We start from the raw sequence: 18,283 nt of genomic DNA on the forward strand, positions 1-18,283 counted from the left end.
CTGGTAATGGATCAGTATTTATCCCTTGTGTATGAATGGACTTTGGGAGCCCATTCCACATAGAGGGATGCTTCCTCAGCCTAGACACATGGGGGAGGGCCTAGGCCCTGTTCCTAAACATATGGCAGACTTTGAAGACCCCCACATGGAAGGCCTCACCCTACCTGGGGAGCAGGAAGGGGATGGGATGGGGTTTGGTGGGGATCAGGGGAGGAGGGGAGGGAGAGAGAACTAGGATTGACTTGTATAATAAGCTTGTTTCTAATTCAAATTCGAAAAGGGGGGAAAAAAAAGAATCATGCTCCTGAAGGCTCAACACTATCCAACTTACCCACTCCCACTCTTGGGATCACTTTCCCTCTCTTAATAAGCTGTTTGTATTTCTTTTTATAAACATATATCCTTTGTGGGATGCTTTGACTTGACTTGAGACACAAGAGCCTGGCATCAGGTGTCGTCTGACTCAGCTCCTTGGCTTAGCATTTCTAATCGAGCTTAACTAGACTCTGGCCTACCTTTTTGCCATTCAGTGCCCTGCCTGTTGTCTTTGCCAAAGGCATAACTCTGTCTTCCTCTTTTCCATCTCTATCCTCCCAATACCTGCTGAGATCTCCACTTGCCTACCCCTGGTATTTTTCTCTCGAATTAGCAATTGTCTTTGAACTCCCTTCCAAGTTTATTTTAAAATTATTTTATTAGTGAGCCGAAAAACCCAAAGGCAGCCTCAGTTTTCCTGATAACAGTGATTGTGCTGTCTCCTGCCACATATCCGTGTCATGCTTCATGGGTAGAGTGGAAACCTTAGCCGGCATCTTGCTATTAGTCTTTTCATGTGAATAAAGGCTCACTTGCACTTTGTGGATTTCAAAGCCTGATAAGTCTGTTGTGGTGGCTTCTCATGGCTTACAGAGTATTTAGAATGATACCTGGCTTCTACCCACTTGATGTCAAAAATGTCTCTAGATTTGTCTGGCCTTACATTTTGCTTAACTCCATACTGGGCTAATCAGGCCCTGTACCTGAACATACATGTTCATGCTTGAAAGCAAAGCCCTGAATTACAGAGGACATTGCTTTTCATTTTGTTTTTCAGAATTTTTTTTTTTTAATATGTGACTAGTTACTGCTATGTCTTATGTGACTCTCAAAAATAGATTTTTGTGTAGATTACCTTAATCAAACCATCATGGGAGCTTTCTCATGGAAACTAGTGTTTGTGTCTTTAGGGGCATTCAAGGTTGGGGTAGGAACTTTCTACTTCAGCATCATGTTAGAAACCCCAGAAGTCCTCAAACCCAACCAGCAAAGATTCTCAAGTTCACCCTAGACTTCTTAATCCAAACCCTTTGGGACGTGGGAGGAGCCTGGGACCTGTGTCACTTAAATGTGCAAACTACATGAAGTTTGTTTTTCATTTCCTAAAAATCTTCTTGAAACTATTAAGGACAGTATATTTAAAAGATCTCCAGTGTGAGAGAACAAAAATAAGACATTTAATTCCTCTTAATTTGATATTTAGGTTTTTCACACTTTATTTTTAGTGGCCTTGAACCACATCATCTAATGAATTTCAAGTCACGTTTTCTTCTTCGTCTTCTTTTATTTTTATTTTTTTAAATAAAAAGGTCATTTTGGCTACTGTCCTCCTTCCCAGTTCTGAAGAGTCCTGTGGTTCTACAAGCCTCCTTTCCCATGCAAAGAGGACTGTAGATGCTGTAAACTTCCACAGCAGGAAAGTGAGAAGAGAAATAGATGGGACAGGGTTAGAAAAGTTCAGTGTGACTTCATCCTATTGCTTTGCTAAACATGTGACAAGTTAGTCTTTGTGAGCATTGTTCTCTTGGCATGTCCACCCCATCCCCCTTTAAGGTTCTTCAGACAGCTCCACTGAGATTCTGTATGGAGTGTCTGGCAACACTACATGGATATATGCCAGTATCAGGGCCATTCTCAACTCAGTGGGAGATGAAGAGAAATATTCTGGCTTATGTGGCCAAAGGGTTTCCTGGCTAGACATGTCTGTAATCCTAGGACTTGGGCTGGAGGGCAGCCTGAAGAGCATCATACTCCAAAAAACTACAACCCCAAAACAACAAAGCAAACAGAAACAAAAAATAGTTTTCTTTGTAGAAAGAGGATCTTTGGCAAGGTCAAACACCCCTTGAAAATCTTGCCTAAGTGATACCTTTCTTGCGTCTGCCCAGAGCCAGAACAGTTGTATGAAGCATGATTATTGTATTGGTGGAGTGTGTTTGTACATGATCAAGTATGAAATCTGATCAGTTTATGCTAACTCATGATTGAGTTCTCTGTTTCAACACTGTGTCCTCTTGTTCACATTCCAGTTTTACAAATGTCTAGTTCATATGTTTATTTTATTATTAAAATTGTTATAGGGCACCACATCTTATTTTTAGCATTAAATATAAAATACAGAAAAGCTACCTGTGTTTCTCAGTATATTATGCTTTATGTTGGTTTTATGTACTTAAGAATCTTTGGTAATGTGGGAATTTACCTTAGTATTTGGTAATGTGTTTTTGTTTGCTTTTGAGCTTGCAAAGAAAGTATTTTTAATTTTTTTTTTTTTTTCTGCTTCATCTCCCCACAGAGCCACCAACCCTTCCTTTAAGGAAGTACTGTCACGGATTGAGTCACATGAAGACTGCAGGAACTTACCCATGATCTCTTTCCTCATTCTCCCCATGCAGAGAGTGACTCGCCTCCCCCTGCTGATGGATGTAAGGCAGGATTTAATGACTTTGTCCTGTAGCTATTAGCCACTACAAATCTGTTTAACTAATTTACCATTACTCTGCTTAAATTGATGCCTATCTCTTTTATTACCCCTTAACTGAGAGGATGTTTTTCAGTTAGAAAGTCTATATTTGAGATCACTGGAGTTTATTGTTAATTTAGACTGGTCACCCTGGTGAAACTTGCTTATGTTAACTACTTTTTGGGAATGGGAATGATATTGGGTTTTTGAGGTCAAGAGGCTTGGATTCCATTTCTGCCTGAGCCATATGCGTGAGACCTTGGACATGTCACTTTGTTTTAGATTGAACATTCCAAGATGCTTTGGGCCTAGTTGCTCCTGACATGATAAGGTATAAACTAGCCTCTACCATGCATATTTAACATGGGATAAAAAGCCCAGTATCCTTTTGGTATTAGGTAACAGTCATAGAGGAAGCAAGAGTTTGACTTTGAATAATGGCAAGGCATGCTGAGGGAAGGGGGAGGAGACCATCTGGTCTGTGATGGCCCTGCTTAGCCAGTGGGCAGATAGTGTCTTTTGATCTAATTAGGACAGTTTGCCACAGATGTACTTTAAAATTGGGTCATTATATTGGCATGGTATCAGTTTTAATGTATTTGATTTTACAGACCAAAACACAGGATTAAAACTAGTGGAGATACATAATTTTCCACATTCCACTGTAAAATACTGAGATACTCTCAAAAAAAAAGTGAAGTGTAAAGTGTAGCAAAGAGTATATGATTGTCACTTCCTTACTGTCACAATTGTGACAGCTTTCTCAGTTATTTCAGAATGTTAGTTAATAAACCCATCCTTTGTGCTCTATTAGTCACCTAAGGCAACTGTGTTTATCCACTCCTTGTCATCCATCACCTGTAACTTAGGGAATTATTTCCTGCATTAATACAGTCACAGCTGGTTAACATTCTGAGAAAAGCATGGCTACCAATGCCAGTACCATGTAGTACCAATGAATTTAATTAGCAGTATCTACTAATACATCCTCAGCATCCCTAGGAGAAATAATCTTGCAAGTCTTATATATGGTTCATTATTATCCCATTGAGTAACTTGGAGTTTCAAAATATCTGATTGATTTTTTTTTTTTTTTAGATTAGTATTTATCCTATCTAAAGATAGAATGCATTGGACTTTTGGTGGTACACGCCTTTAATCCCAGCACTCGGGAGGCAGAGGTCTATGGATCTCTGTGAATTCAAGGCCAGCCTGGTCTACAGAGCTAGTTCCAGGACAGGCTCCAAAGCAAAGATAGAATATATTAATAATTAATTAACTACTTGGAGACCAGAATGGTATTCCTGTTTATAATACACCAAACTGCAAAATGTTGAATGTTTATGGCATGGTTACATAGTAGACTCTTTAGCTTTTGTGTCATAATCCTGTTTGAGATTCTGAGTGAAGCTGTAGTCTTTCTTCTGAGATAATTAATGTATGCACACAATTTTATGTACATTTTTTTTTATCATATTGATTCAAGTAAAGGATGTCTGTCCTCATGGAAATAACCCATTATTTTTCATATTTCTTTTGAATCTATTAAGGGGGCCAGAATTGATTTTGGAATCATGACCAGAGTTTTTAAAATGCAACAGAACAGAATGTGAAGTATTTGATATATACATGGCTTATAATGTGGTTAAATATTGTTTCTAAAAACCTTGCCTAATTTATGTGTACTTAGGAAGCAGTTGTAGTATAAATGTGTTCTTTATAATAGGTCAAACATTTGAAAGGAAGAATCATTAATATAAACCCACATATGATGTGATCTATACTGCTCTCATGTAGCAGTTCCACCGCCAGACTTCTAGATTTATGGACTGCATTCATTGGTAGTTAAGGCATGGGGCCTGCTAGTTATTAACCATATTCTGCCCTGCCTGATGACTTGTCTTCATCTGTTTCCCATATGTGAGGACCTAGGCAGAATCAAGCATTGTCTCTTAAATTTCACTTCATTAGGAAATTTACTTAAATTTGTTGAAGCAGATGGACATTCTAAAACAATTAAATTCATTCCTCGAGCTTTCAAAGTTATATGTACAAGCTGAGTGTTTCTTACTAAGAATGCTTGCAGTGAGATGTGTTTTACATTTTCAATAGTTTTGGAATATTTTCATCTGTATAATGAGGTGTCATGGGAATGGGGCCCAAGACTAAACATGAAATTCATGTGTTTCAAGCATCCCTTGTATACATATTCTAAAGACAGTTATATGTATCTAATAATATTGTGCATGAAACAGTGTCTTGGTGTGGAGTTTTCTATGTGCAGTATTCTGACAATCTAAAAGGTTTCCATTTTTAAAGATTTTTTATTTCAGGTTTTCATATTTCAGACAGTCATATTTTAGCTTATCATTAATTGGTCATCAGAGTTGGGACTCTCATTGGGAGATGACCATATGCCAGGCACTTAAATATGATGTATAGCTCACTTACCATTTAACTCTTGGAACAGGGCTGGGGTGGCAGCTCTGAAGAGCACCTGTTCAGCATGGGTGAGGTCATGTTGGATCCCTGAACAAGGAACAAAAATGAGGCAAAGCACAAGCCTCCTGCAAAAGCCTGTGTTGTATCTGGCATTGCTGAAGTTTTACAGAGGAGGAAAGTGACATTTGGCTATGGCCAGTCACTTGCCCACAGTTAAATAGCTAGCATAAGACAGATCTGAGATTTGCCAGCCAATCTTCTGATCTCTGACATCTTCTCTCTTATTTAGCTGAATTGGTTTAGGCTTTGTGTATTTAAAGAATATTTTCTAGTTCTGTTAGTTGTGTTTTAATATCCTCATCCCTAATATTGTGTTCAAGAATAGCGCTTTTATGAGTAAGAGAAAGTAGCTGAACAGTAACTTATTTTGCTTCATATGACAGACCAGTTGGTTTTGCTTCTTTTATTTCTTCTTAGACTATCTGTCAAAAAACACCCAAGGATTCTCCGAAGTATGAAGTCTGCAAAAGGGCCTTGAAGGAAGTGAGCAAGGTAACTATTTACCAGGATAACATAAAACCATGTAGAAAGTTTGGAAGAGTCTAGCACATCTGTGCCTGCTAAAAACACACAGCCATATTCAAATAAATTGGCATGTTGACTGTTTCAGACAGGTTTTGTGCTTTGTGCCCATCCATATCTCATTTTGTCTGGTGTGTTAATAGCTGTTGTTGATTCTCACCTTCAACAAATGTTTATTGGATATAAACCACTATACCCAGATTAATGCTGGCGTCTGGCTATTTGGTGACAAGGCAAGTGTGGTTATTGCATTCATGCTATGGGCAGAATAAAGAGAAAGACATATATTAAATAGAATTACACAAAGGGTGATGAATGTTATGGGAGGGAAGCACGGAGTGCTGTTTTAACTGAGATAGATGTACTGCAAGAATAACTGTGAAGCAGGGGGTGGAAGGAGTGTCTTGGGTGTGTAGAGACCCAAATCCAAGTGTTGGAGATTTGAAGAACACATTGAAAGACAGGAAGAGAGGGAGAGAGAAAAAGAATGAAAGAAGGAGGGAGGGAGGGAGCGAGTGGGGGGGGAGGGAAGGAGACCGGAGGAGGGGGGAAGAAGGGAGAGGGAGGGGGAGTGAGGACAAAGGTGGAGCCTGTTCCACATGTTAGGGAATTGGGGGCTATACTCTAAAATGATGATAAAACTATGCATTCATGTGAGAAGATGGAAAGAAGTTGTGTGTGTGTAAATGTATATGTACAGAAGGCTTGGAATTGGTGAGCACTTTGAAGGACAGATGTCAAGGAAATATAATCCTTTATTAGACAACTGGATCATTTTCTCTTTTTATTACTATAGTAAGATAAATTCCATTCTTGATGTGCAATGCTGATCCTATAAAACCTGTTCCGGATAAGAGTTCAGAGGAAAGAAACAGATCGGATACCTGGGTCTCAGGAGCCATCAGCATAAGGCTATGTTTGCGGTTGGAGTGTGAAGGGTTTTACCTGGGATGAGGGTGCATAATAGAAGTACAGCAGCCCCTGGTAAAAATCTCAGGGAACACCAATATTTAGTCTTATTTGGAAGGAAGAAACCAGCATAGGAGACGTAAAAACAAATAAGGCATGCCAGAGTAGAGGAAAACAGAACAGCCTAGAAAATGACTAAACAGCTCCTGGATGCCCCGAGAGAGAAAGAGGCAGTCTGACTTAGCTGTTTGCAGGGTTCATCCTCAGGTAGATGACACAGAATCCTCAGTGGAATACGTTGAACAATGGGTGGGGTGTGCAACGGTGCTATCAGCTACCCCTGACAGCTTTGTGCTTCAGGAATCAGGCCTGGAGTAGCAAGAGAAAGAATGGCTGAAAGGGAACTAATACTAATATTTGAAGATAGAAAAGTGTATGTTTAGCTGCTGTTAGGCACATGGTAACTGAGAAAACAAAAGAATATATGGTTTACCCCTGTGGGTAGCATAAAAACAGGGCACAGCTGAGTGGAAACTGAGTATGCCAGAAACTTCCTGCTTATCTCCTGCTTCCTCCGCAAATGGGAAAGATCTTCACTCCACTTTATTGTAGTTGGACGTTTTTTTCTCTGTTTTGTCTGGTTCCACTGGACCAGTTTCTCTCCCACTCTGGGTCCCCAAAGCCACTTAGAAATAACATTCTGAGGCTTAATATTAAATATAATTGTTTGGCCAATGGCTAAGGCATTTTACTGGCTAGCTCCCTTATAGATTAACCCATTTCTATTAATCTATGTATTACAACAAGGCTGTGGCTTACCAGTGATGCTTTGGCATGTTACTCCTTTGGTGGCTACATGATGTCTTCTTCCGACTCCACCTTCCTTCTCTCTGCATCTTTGTTTGGATTTCCCACCTAGCTACATTTTTCCTGGCTATTGGCTGAAATAGCTTTATTTATTGACCAATAAAAGCAGTGCATATTCACAGCATACAAATGGACATCCCATATCACTTAATTATAAAGTATTATTTCTTTTTATCAGCTTTAAATAGAGCCATTATTTTATTTACCTTTCAAAGACAATTTGCAAAGTATGGGGTTTGCCCAGTGACTCAAATATATACTAAGTTACTAAGTATTCATTAAAGTCCCAGGAATCCATTTTTTTTTTTTTTCAGATATTTCTAGTTGAACAGAGCTTCTCTTAGTTGGGTGTTCTTGAAGAACTATCAAGACTTCCCTCTTCCAGCATCTCTTTGTGATCCCATGCTCTACATGTCACACTGCACTTAGATTGTCTTTTAATTTGGTAGTCTGTTTCCTGCTGCTCTGGTCTGGAAGAGAGGACGCTCTGTAGCTTGCCCTGAGGTAGTATGGGACTCTCAGGTAAAGATGAAGCAAGGCAGAGGGCAGGAGCAGAATAGATGGAGACCTAGAGTATGTGATTAAACCTCATGTGGAGGTAGTAGAATCCAGAGGAAAAAACTTTGAAAGTCTTAGAGTCCTTTACCCAACCTCCAACACCCATTGTTTACTCCTGGTTGCCTAATTATCAGAAATGGGTTCCTGGAACTTCCAGAGAGTAGATGATTTTCAGGGAGAGATCTGAAATTGAGAATGAGTTTTCTGGGGAAGAATGGGCCATATAAGGTAAAGTGAAGGGAGGTTCCTCTTCAAATTTCTTAACCCTCCGATACTGTGTTCACAGTTGGTTCGACTGTGCAATGAAGGAGCACGGAAGATGGAAAGGACGGAGATGATGTACACAATTAATTCCCAGCTGGAATTTAAAATTAAGGTAGCCTTCTGTCTTGTTTATTATACTACTGTTGCTTAAATCTTATCTAATGAAGTAAATTGCAATTAGCTTTTCAAAGAAGGCCCACTATCAACTGAAAAGAGCAGCTGACAGGACTTCCCAGATGCCTAGGGGGAGTCTCCAGGCTTCTCTCCAGGCCATGATGGTATGACCTTCTCCAGGAAACCATCAAACAGTTAAAATAGTTGAAGCTGATAGTTGATAAAGGGGAATCCTCAAGCACTGCTAAATAATGATGTTCCCTGGGCTGGACCAGGGTGTTCTAAACCAAGTAAGTTACTACTTTGTTTTTGCAGAGAAGATAGTTAACGAACCATTCTTTGTTCAGACATGTTTTCTTATGTAACTCTTTTTTGGACCCATGCCACCTGCTACTACTTGTCTGATACTGCTCGTGAGCAAGTATCAGGATGCACAGACAAGCAAAAAGTGTGCTTGGTTAAGATATCATCTGTGGTGTAATGAAGATCTTAAAGCATACAACAAGTCTGGAAGTCATAAAGGGAAAACAATGCTTTCATTAGGTGAAAAGTTATAAACCTTTTGCTTGCTATATAGGAATAATAAAGACAAAAAGTAGAGGCAACTTGCAAAAGGGAAAGACGTATCTGTAGCCTTGCTCATATAGTATTCATATCATACCTCAAATGTAAAATCAGAGTGACAAGGAAAGGAGAAGGGACAGACACTGGAAATGACAAGCTAGAAAGCTGCTGCCAGAGCTCAATGGCAAGGGACTATTTTTGAAAAAAATGACTTTATTCCATTCATAAAGAAATTGCTGATATGTATCAGAGTAGCAAACAATCCAGAAATGTGAGAAGACATTCTATTGGTGAGGGTATAGGAATGGCATTTTGCAGGCTGCTGGTAACAAGGATTGTCACAGTCCTGGAACTTACTGTCATATTTACAAACCAGCAATACAGGTGAATGTAAAGATCACATAGTTATGTTTATCACATAATCATGTAGTGTTTGTTTTTAGCAGTGGATCAGAAACAATCCAGATATTTATCCTAGAGGACTGACCACATCAATATCAAGCAAAGTAGAGCCACTCCTACTTTGGGGAAAACAAAGGATGGATGATTGGGGTACCTATGCAAGTAGTCATATGTATTATTAAGTTAGGAAAAAAATAGTTGTTGAAAAAAAGTGTTTTTGCCAAAGAAATTTCTGAAAAGCACAGAAGGATCTAGCATCTGCCATTACCCATAGAGGCAGGAGTCAATGTGTAGGAACTGGGTGGGTGAGGAAGTGGAAAGAGGAGGCTTTTCACACAACACTTCACATCACATTTTTGTTTTCAAGGGAAGCATAGACATTCTGAAAGTTACTCAGTTTGGGGAGAATAAGTGAAAGATTGCTATTTCTTAGTGGAATACAAATACTCTAAAAATCAGTCCACTTTAAAACAACAATGCAATGAAAAACTCTTTACCTATAGCTCCTAAACAAGAATTGCCATAGGGTGCCATGGATGGTGGAACACCATTGTGGCTGTCCTTGGTTGGGACCCGGGGCTGACACGCAGTGGAAGGACAGCCTTGCGCTTCCAGCACTTGCCCTAATCGGGACCTAACCTGGCACAAGTGTTTTTGTAGCAATTCCTAAGCACACTGGTCAGAGTTATCATAAGCAATCCTTTCTCTGTTGACCTTACAGGACTCTGCTGTACCTGTTACATAACTGTGATTCAGATTTAAGCGACTGGAAACCCCAGGACCTCTCTTTAAAGGCAGTTTGCAAAAGCTTGGGTTTAGCCATAAGCTTTCATCATCCTTGTTGAATCTGTATATATCGATGAACAGCCTTCTTATAAAAGCCCTTTATAAAGTTGGAAAACTATGAAACCCTTTCTTTGCTTCTTCATTTCCTCTTTAATATCCTCAATTTCCTTTAGCAATTTTTAATCATTCTTCACTTAACAGGATGGCATCTGCTGGACTGTGTTACTGTGCCTGTGTTCTGTGTATCTAGGAAGTTTTGCTTATTTTATGGATATATGTTTTTAAATAAAATTTTTTGGCTGTATGCATTCCTAGTAACTTTATTTATTTATTTATTTATTTATTTATTTATTTATTTGAAAAAAGGAAAGGACTCTAAAGGGTGCAAATTATTCTGTGGTTTTGAGAGTTTTCCAGTTGGCTTATATAAAACTGAATAAAGTAAAAGCAGAATGTAATTCATTGGATGCAGCCTCTTTTGTGAGATTGAGGGGTTCCTTAGAAGAACTCCACTTTCTTGGCCAGAAAGTGGAATGAGGTTTTCAGCGATGTGCTTACACAGTGGAAACGCCATTAACTTAAAAACAGGTGCTTTCAAGAATATGGCTAAGTAGATTTCTGTAGACAAAACATAAGTTTTGTGGGGTTTTTTTCTTCTTGAAGAATAGAAGAATCATACTTTTGTGACCCAATAAGTAACATTTTCATGTAGTATCACTTTTGTATGGAAAAGCTATACGTGTTCATGATGAAAAATAAATGTGTATTTTCTCCTGAAGAATGCACCATGTCCAATTGCATTTTGCTACTATTTCCCTTTAAAGTAATGATGCATCTCATCAGATGCACCTTTTGACCTTTTGATTATAATGTCTTCTTGGCCTTCACTTGGATGTGGGCACTGAGTTTTTCTCTTTTTATAGCCTTTTCCCCTCGTCTCCTCTTCCCGGTGGTTGGTGAAAAGAGGGGAGTTGACAGCCTATGTGGAAGACACCGTTCTGTTCTCAAAGAGGATGTCCAAACAACAAGTCTACTTCTTCCTCTTCAACGATGTGCTTATTATCACTAAGAAGAAGAGGTGAGCCCGTCAAGTGTTGCCTGTTAAGGCACTATCCTCCTAAAGCCTGAGTGGAAGATGTATAATTCCTGTGTTTAGTCAAATCTCATGTGTCCTTCACTGTCTCTGAGTACAAGTATAGTTAAGACATACATCATTTTGGACCTTGTAATCAGAGTCACCCTTTACTGAGCACTGACAGAGTACAAGCCAGGGCTCTGGGCATCTGACACATTCACATTACTCAGTTCTCCTGCCATGCCTGGGGAGGCTGCACTCTGTTTCTATAGCATTTTTCATACTTCTTTTGTCATAGGACATTTGGATAAATCAAAATAAATAATTAAGGACTTGCTAAGGGCAACTCTGGTATGCATTGTGACTTAATTTAAGAACTGTGCCCATGAATGGCAAGGTGTTGAGCATGCTTCCTTCCGGGGAGAATGAAGTGCTTCAGTTGATTTTCTCCTTCTGCCTTTCTGTTCTGCATTCATGCCCTTCATTGAGGAATTGACCAGGAGGAATACCATACAAGATTTATCTTTATAGTTTTTGTTATCCCAACAGTACCCATTCATTCTCAGGACACACACACACACACACACACACACACACACACACTCTGTCTCTCTCTCTCTCACTCTCTCTCTCTCTCTGATATTATCTCTCTCATTATTTTTGCCTTTCTCCAGGGAACATTCTCTGTCACATGAAGACATTATTCACATATGGCCATGTTTTGCATCTTTGTTAGACTATGGACTGGAAATAAAAATGGAAAACTGTGGGTAGAAATAACTTTCCCGGAAAATATTCATTTATGTCCAGATTAATCGTCAGAGATTTATTCTAATACTAGTTCTGACTTTATTAGTCAAAATAAAACAAAACAGATTGAGCTTCTTACTTAATCAGACTGTATTATGGATTTTTCAGCTGTATACTATCTTAGAATTTCTATTACTTTGAAGAGACATCCATGACCATACCAACTCTTGCAAAGGAAAACATGCAGTTGAAATGGCAGCTTACAGTTCAGAGGTCAGTCCATTATCACGGCAGGGAGTGTGGTGGTGTGCAGGCAGACAGGTGCTGGAGAAGTAGCTAAGAGTCCTACATTTTGCTGGCAACAGGAAGTTATCTGTGTCTCTGGTGGTATTGTGAGCATATATGAGACCTCAAAGCCAGCGCAGCCAGTGCCCACAATGACATACTTCCTCCAACAAGGCCATACCTACTCCAACAAAGCCACACCTCCTAATAATGCCATTACCTATGAGCGTATGGGGGCCAATTACATTCAAACTACCACATATACCTAGTATAATAGAACAGTAACTACCCCCAAAAGCAACTCTAGGAGGAAAGGTTTTATTTTAATCCTACATTTCCACATGACTGTTCACCACAGAGAAAAATCAGGACAGGAGGCAGTCATTGATGCAGAGGTCATGGAGGAGTGCTACTTACTGGCTAGCCCAAGGCTTACTTATACCATCCAGTAATGCCCGGCCAGCAATTGTACTACTCACTATACAATGGATCCACCAACATCAATCATTAATCAAGAAAATGTCCCACAGGCTTGCCTACCAGCCGCTTGATTAGACGCATTTTCTTAGTCGAGGTTCCCTCTTTCCAAAAGCCTACCAAGCACGCATGTTTTCTCAACTTTTACAGAGATTTTTTTTCTCAGAGTTGTTGGAGTTTTAGGCTAACCTGAGGCTTACTCTGTAGCCAGGCTGACCTCTGTCAGTCATTTCTGCCTTGGATTCTTTAACTCTGGGATTATACTGTGTACCATCGTGCTTGGCTTTCAATATGAAGTAAGTTTTAGGGAGATGACTATGTGCATACCTTCAAGTATCAGAACTCTTGATTTCTAACATCTTCCAGCTGTCTCAGGAATCCAAGTTTTAACTCAATTTCTGAGTTGAATGATGAAATAAAGGTTGAACATACCATGCCAATTTTAAATATTAGAGTTGCTTTGACTGTTTCATTAGCTGATGAAAGTTATCATCTTTACTGGTAGTTCTAGAACTGGGGTAGTGCAGCTTTTATTTTTGAACTTGCACAGAACTAGTTAATAAATAGAAAATTAGGACAGATGTTTTCTTACTCAGCAGCTGACGCTCCTCACAGGTGGCTTTCCCATTGTATTTCATGTTGATCCAGTTACGCCAAATTCATGTGCTCAAGTATTTTTTTGGAACTGTAATCTGAATGACAGAAAGAACATGACATATATTCCCAGTGGAGAGGCCAACCTGGGTACCCAATTAACTTTTGTCAAAACTGGTATTTTCTTACCCCGTCAATAACTTCATCTTATGTCTAAAGTCCTCTCAGCTGAGAAAATACCATTGGAGACTGCTTGTTCATGATGTGAGCCTCTGAGAAAGAGGCTTGATAAACAGGCTGGGCTTGAAATGTACAGTATGTACTGCTGTATTTACACAGTAGCTTCAAGGAGGCAACTGCAGATGCTTTGCATGCCAGAGGCAGCGGTGAAGGAGATATAGCTGCTTTGAGTCAGGCAATAATTCAGACGTGTCTACAAGGGAGAGATAAGGAATCATTATCTGTGCCAGCTCTCTAGGGCTGATCCAACCACCCACGGACTGATTGAAATTGCAAGGTTTAGGCAAGGAGCTTAGCTTCTGGGACCATAGTATTTTTTAACATGAGAAGACTTTTTTTCTAGCTACTGAAGAGTGGCTCCATGGGAAGACCATTATGTTTCCTCCTCCAGTTCAGACTGGCAGATAGAGTATACGACACACATTCCTTAGCTCGATGAATGTATGGTCCTTCAACATATAGCTGGTGTTTGCAGACTCCATGGGGGTTGTTTTCAAAAACAGTCTATTTTCTTTTTCTTTCATTTTTTACTTTTTTTTTTAGATTAGAAGAAAACATTAAATTTTTTTTATCAGGTCTGGATTGCTTGTTAGTCATTTTATTAATAGTTTATTCTACCAAATTCCAAAGGGATATATTTAATTTGACTACTTTTGATGAGAAAGCTAATTCTTTGGTGTTTGAAGCTGTGACTGGTAGCTACTTGGATCCACTAGATCCCGAACTCAGCAGTATTGACAGGACACAGGGCCTGTGCAACTTTGTTGTGGGGTGGTCCTGTGACATAGTGTTAAGTAGTATCCCTGATCGCTGTCCACCATCCACCTCTTCCCACTGATCACAAAACCATCTTCAGTGGCCTAATGCCTCCCCAGGTGGAAGCCACTTTGGAACAACCCCAGACTTTAAACCTGCTTTTCTTTCTGAGGACTGAGGTGCATGTCAGTGCATGGCTTGACACTGGAGTAGTAATAATACTGTGTATAAACATGATAGGCTACCAGATAGTAGTAGATTAATATTTATGGACACATAGTAGCTGATATGTGCCAATAATGACACAATAAGCTGCTTCTTGACTCTACCCACATGTGCAGCCTTATGGAGTTAAGTACAATTGGTCCTGTTTTTTAAATGATTAAACTGAATCTAAGACCTTAGTTAAAACTCCCAAAATTTGGGAGGCAGTTTACTATCTTATTTTCATTTAGTGCCTTGTATATGCCTGGCCTTTTGTCCTAATTCTCTCTGAAGATGAGAACATATGCTCTGTCCCTGGGTTCGTCTCCTTAATAGCTGTTGTATTATAGTACTAGGAAGTGACTGGCTAAGGGGTCCAGAAGGGCCAGCCTTGCTTCTTCTGGCTCCCAATGACTCCAAGCATTCTTTGCAGTCTGCCTGTGTTTCCATGTGACCTGCCTCTCTGCCATGCCTCTGTGTGTCTCTGAGTCCCCCACCATCTCACTACTCAGTTATTGGATGCAGAGCCTACTTCCATTCAGTATGACTTGATTAACCTGCAAAGGCTTTATCTGTAAATAAGGCAACTTTCAGAGTGCCAGGAGTTAGGACTCCATCCCTCTTCTCTGCAGCATACAATCCGACCCACTACACTCCTGACTCCTCACCATCATCTCACTTAAACATAGTTAAGAAATGTGCAGTGATGGCCTAAGGTAGTTCAGGGCTGTGTGTTTACACCACATCACTCCATTTTAAAAAAATAGTTTTCAGAATTTTTTCATGGTCATGTGACCTGAACTCCTGTTTAGTTGTTTCACAGACTACTCCCATATTCATATCTTCTCTATCAAACCCTTCTTAGTAAATGGTCCTCTGTCTTCTGGGTGCTATGATAAGCCCAGATGACCTTCCTGTCTGTGTTTGCCAGGCTCCCATAAGCAGTTCATCACAACCTTCTATGCAGCTGGTGAAATGCTTTCTCTTGCATATCACTACCACCCTTATGCCAACCCTTTCCATTTCTTCCAGTAAGACAAACCCAACTGGCACCAGAAACTTCTCCTCCTTATTACCTTTAACATTCAGAATGTTTTAAAAGGTGAATCTACTTAATTTAGCCCTTTACAAAACTTAACCCTCCATCTTATCTTTTTCAGCACAAATGCCTTGCAAGCATATCCATACCTGTCTCCTCCTCTTCCTGCATTTATTTGTGCCTGTTTACCCAATGTTAGATGCCAGCCCTAGAGCAGATTTCTCACTCTACCTGGAATGAGTTCCCTTTGCTCTGCCCTCCCCTCACTTCAGACCTTTTCAAGGCAACTTTCTCATCATTTAGGTTTACATTAATTGCCACACAAGCAAGCACTGGGGGTTTTATTCAGTTCTCTAAGGCAGTCTATTTTCTGCCACCCTGTGATCCAATAAAGCTGGGCACTTTCTTTGCTGTAGCATTTAATGTTTACTATGAGCCTGTGTCTCACAATGACCTTTATGTCCTCAGTGCTTAGGCATTTAGCTATAAGAATGCTCAATAACAATTATTTGTTTAGGAAGAACCAGTCAGACTGATGCTGTCTTGGTGTTTTGTTGCTGCAAAGAGACAGCTCTTAAAAAGGAAAGCATTTAAATGGAACTTGCTTATAGTTTCAGAGGTTCAGTTTGTTGTTGTCATGGCAGGGAGCATGGCAGCATATAGGCAGACATGGTTCAGGAGAAAGAATTAAGGATTCCACATCTGGTTCAGCTGGCAGCAGTCAGAGACTGGGCTTGGCTGGGGTTTCTGAAAACCCAAAGCCCACCCCCAGGGACACACTTCTGCCAGTAAGGCCACGCCCACCCCAACAAGGCCACACCTCCTAATCCTTTCAGATAGTGCTGTTCCTATGAGCCTGTGAGAGCCATTGCCACCCAAACTGCCACAGATGGCCAAACAGAAGCTGCATTGCATGGATGCACTGTTCATTGTCTCATGTCTGGAACTTCTTGGAGTCTTCCTCCCTTTCTTTCAACACATATTTCAGGCTAGCCTCTAACTTGCCCTGTAGCCAAGGATGGCTCAGTGCTCCTGATGTTCCTGCTTCCACCTTCAATGTTGGGATTATGGGTGTGGACCACAACAGTTTTATATCCTTCTGGGAATAGAACCCAGGACTTTGAACAAGGTAGGCAGGTATTCTACCAACTCAGCTTCCTCCCACTATGGTTATTTAATCTTAATAAAAAAACAAGCAAACAAAAAACAAACTCATGCCTTGTTAGTGATAAGGCTTTTGACATTTTCTAGAACATCACTCATATAATTCTCTGTAAATACCACATAACTTCAATTCACAAAACTTAAGACTATTTGTAAAACTACTCCACAAAGGCAATTTTTACTTGCTTCTGACTTTTATTATAGTATTGCCAATTGTTTTAGGCTATCAGTAAAATGTGGCCGCATATAAAAGATTTTAATGAGTAAAAATACTAAATTATCACCCCCTCTCACACTTGTAGCCTGAAACCAAAACCAGAGAAACGAAGTGGGTTTGGGAAATCGTGCATACTCTTTTCTTCATTGGAAAACTCATTGTTGGATCATTCACTAGGCCTTTGGCAGAATTCCCAAATAGCAGTATTTCAAATAATAGAGATGCTTGGTTTTCACATACTACATGAGGGATGGGAGTCCAGGCTCATTCATTATCCAGAGCTCAGTGCCTTTCTGTGCACAGCTAATCTGAAGTCCAGGCTTACTTTCTGCCCTTATGAATAGAGCCTTATGATTACTGATGCCTGCAGCAGGAGGGTGTCATCCAATGATTGGAATAGGTGGTCCAAGGCAGCTTACCTTAAATGGCTTTTCCTTTTGTGCAGTTTCCCTACTCATGTCTAGAAGATACTATCTTCTTGCAATGGGCATTCTCATCCTCTGGCTCTTACAGTCTCTCTGCCCATTTTTGTAATGTTTCCTTTGATTTAGGCATTGCTTTGTACATGTATCAGTTCGGTCAGTTGTAACTCGATGCCTTTAAGTCCTAGTTCTGAGAGGCAAGCAAAGGCAAAACCAACAGCCCATATTGTTTGGAGAGTCTCTTGGAGGCTCATTGACCAACAACTAGAAGGGAAGTTTTCCTTGCTTAGACCTGTTTTTTGTTTTTAGATTATCTGTTGCTTTTAAGGGAGAATTGTCACCCCATGTGGCAGAACTCTATTTAAACCATGCACATATAAACATTATGCATGCATATTTAAGTAAGCATATAAAGTTTTTTCCTAAGTCTTTGTTTAAAACATCCTTAGTGTGAACTGTTTCTCCTCCATCCCCCTCTGCATTTCCCTTTCTCTGTCCTTTCCAATTAAAGCCCTTCCCATCCCCACCTTGTCCCCTTAGAGCATCCCAATACCCCTTTTCTAAAGCTCATTCTTTCCCACCCCCAATGATCTCTTTCTACTTTCCTGGTTTCTATGGTTACCACAGGTTATACACATCTAAAGATTCAGAGATGGGAATCCACCAGTAAGAGAGAACATTCAACATCCATCTTTCTGGGTCTGGGTTGCCTCACTCAGTACAATATTGTCTAGTTTCTGCATTTGCATTTCATGCAAAATTCCTTCATAAATTTGCATTTTCCAGCAAATTT

The 18,283-nt window shown here is 39.9% G+C and overlaps 1 protein-coding gene across 1 annotated transcript in view; it reads left to right on the top strand.

Moving 5' to 3' along the window:
• The window catches only part of Arhgef26 (Rho guanine nucleotide exchange factor 26), a 111,159-nt gene that overhangs the window by 64,838 nt on the left and 28,038 nt on the right, over positions 1 to 18,283 (top strand). Inside the window, exons 7-10 of the mRNA XM_051198660.1 lie at positions 2,612 to 2,741; positions 5,699 to 5,773; positions 8,424 to 8,513; positions 11,191 to 11,345. Coding sequence (XP_051054617.1) covers positions 2,612 to 2,741; positions 5,699 to 5,773; positions 8,424 to 8,513; positions 11,191 to 11,345 — 450 coding nt within the window. The remainder of the gene's footprint in view (positions 1 to 2,611; positions 2,742 to 5,698; positions 5,774 to 8,423; positions 8,514 to 11,190; positions 11,346 to 18,283) is intronic.

This window comes from Phodopus roborovskii, unplaced genomic scaffold (genome assembly GCF_943737965.1).
Source record: "Phodopus roborovskii unplaced genomic scaffold, PHOROB, whole genome shotgun sequence".
Classification (NCBI taxonomy): domain Eukaryota; kingdom Metazoa; phylum Chordata; class Mammalia; order Rodentia; family Cricetidae; genus Phodopus; species Phodopus roborovskii.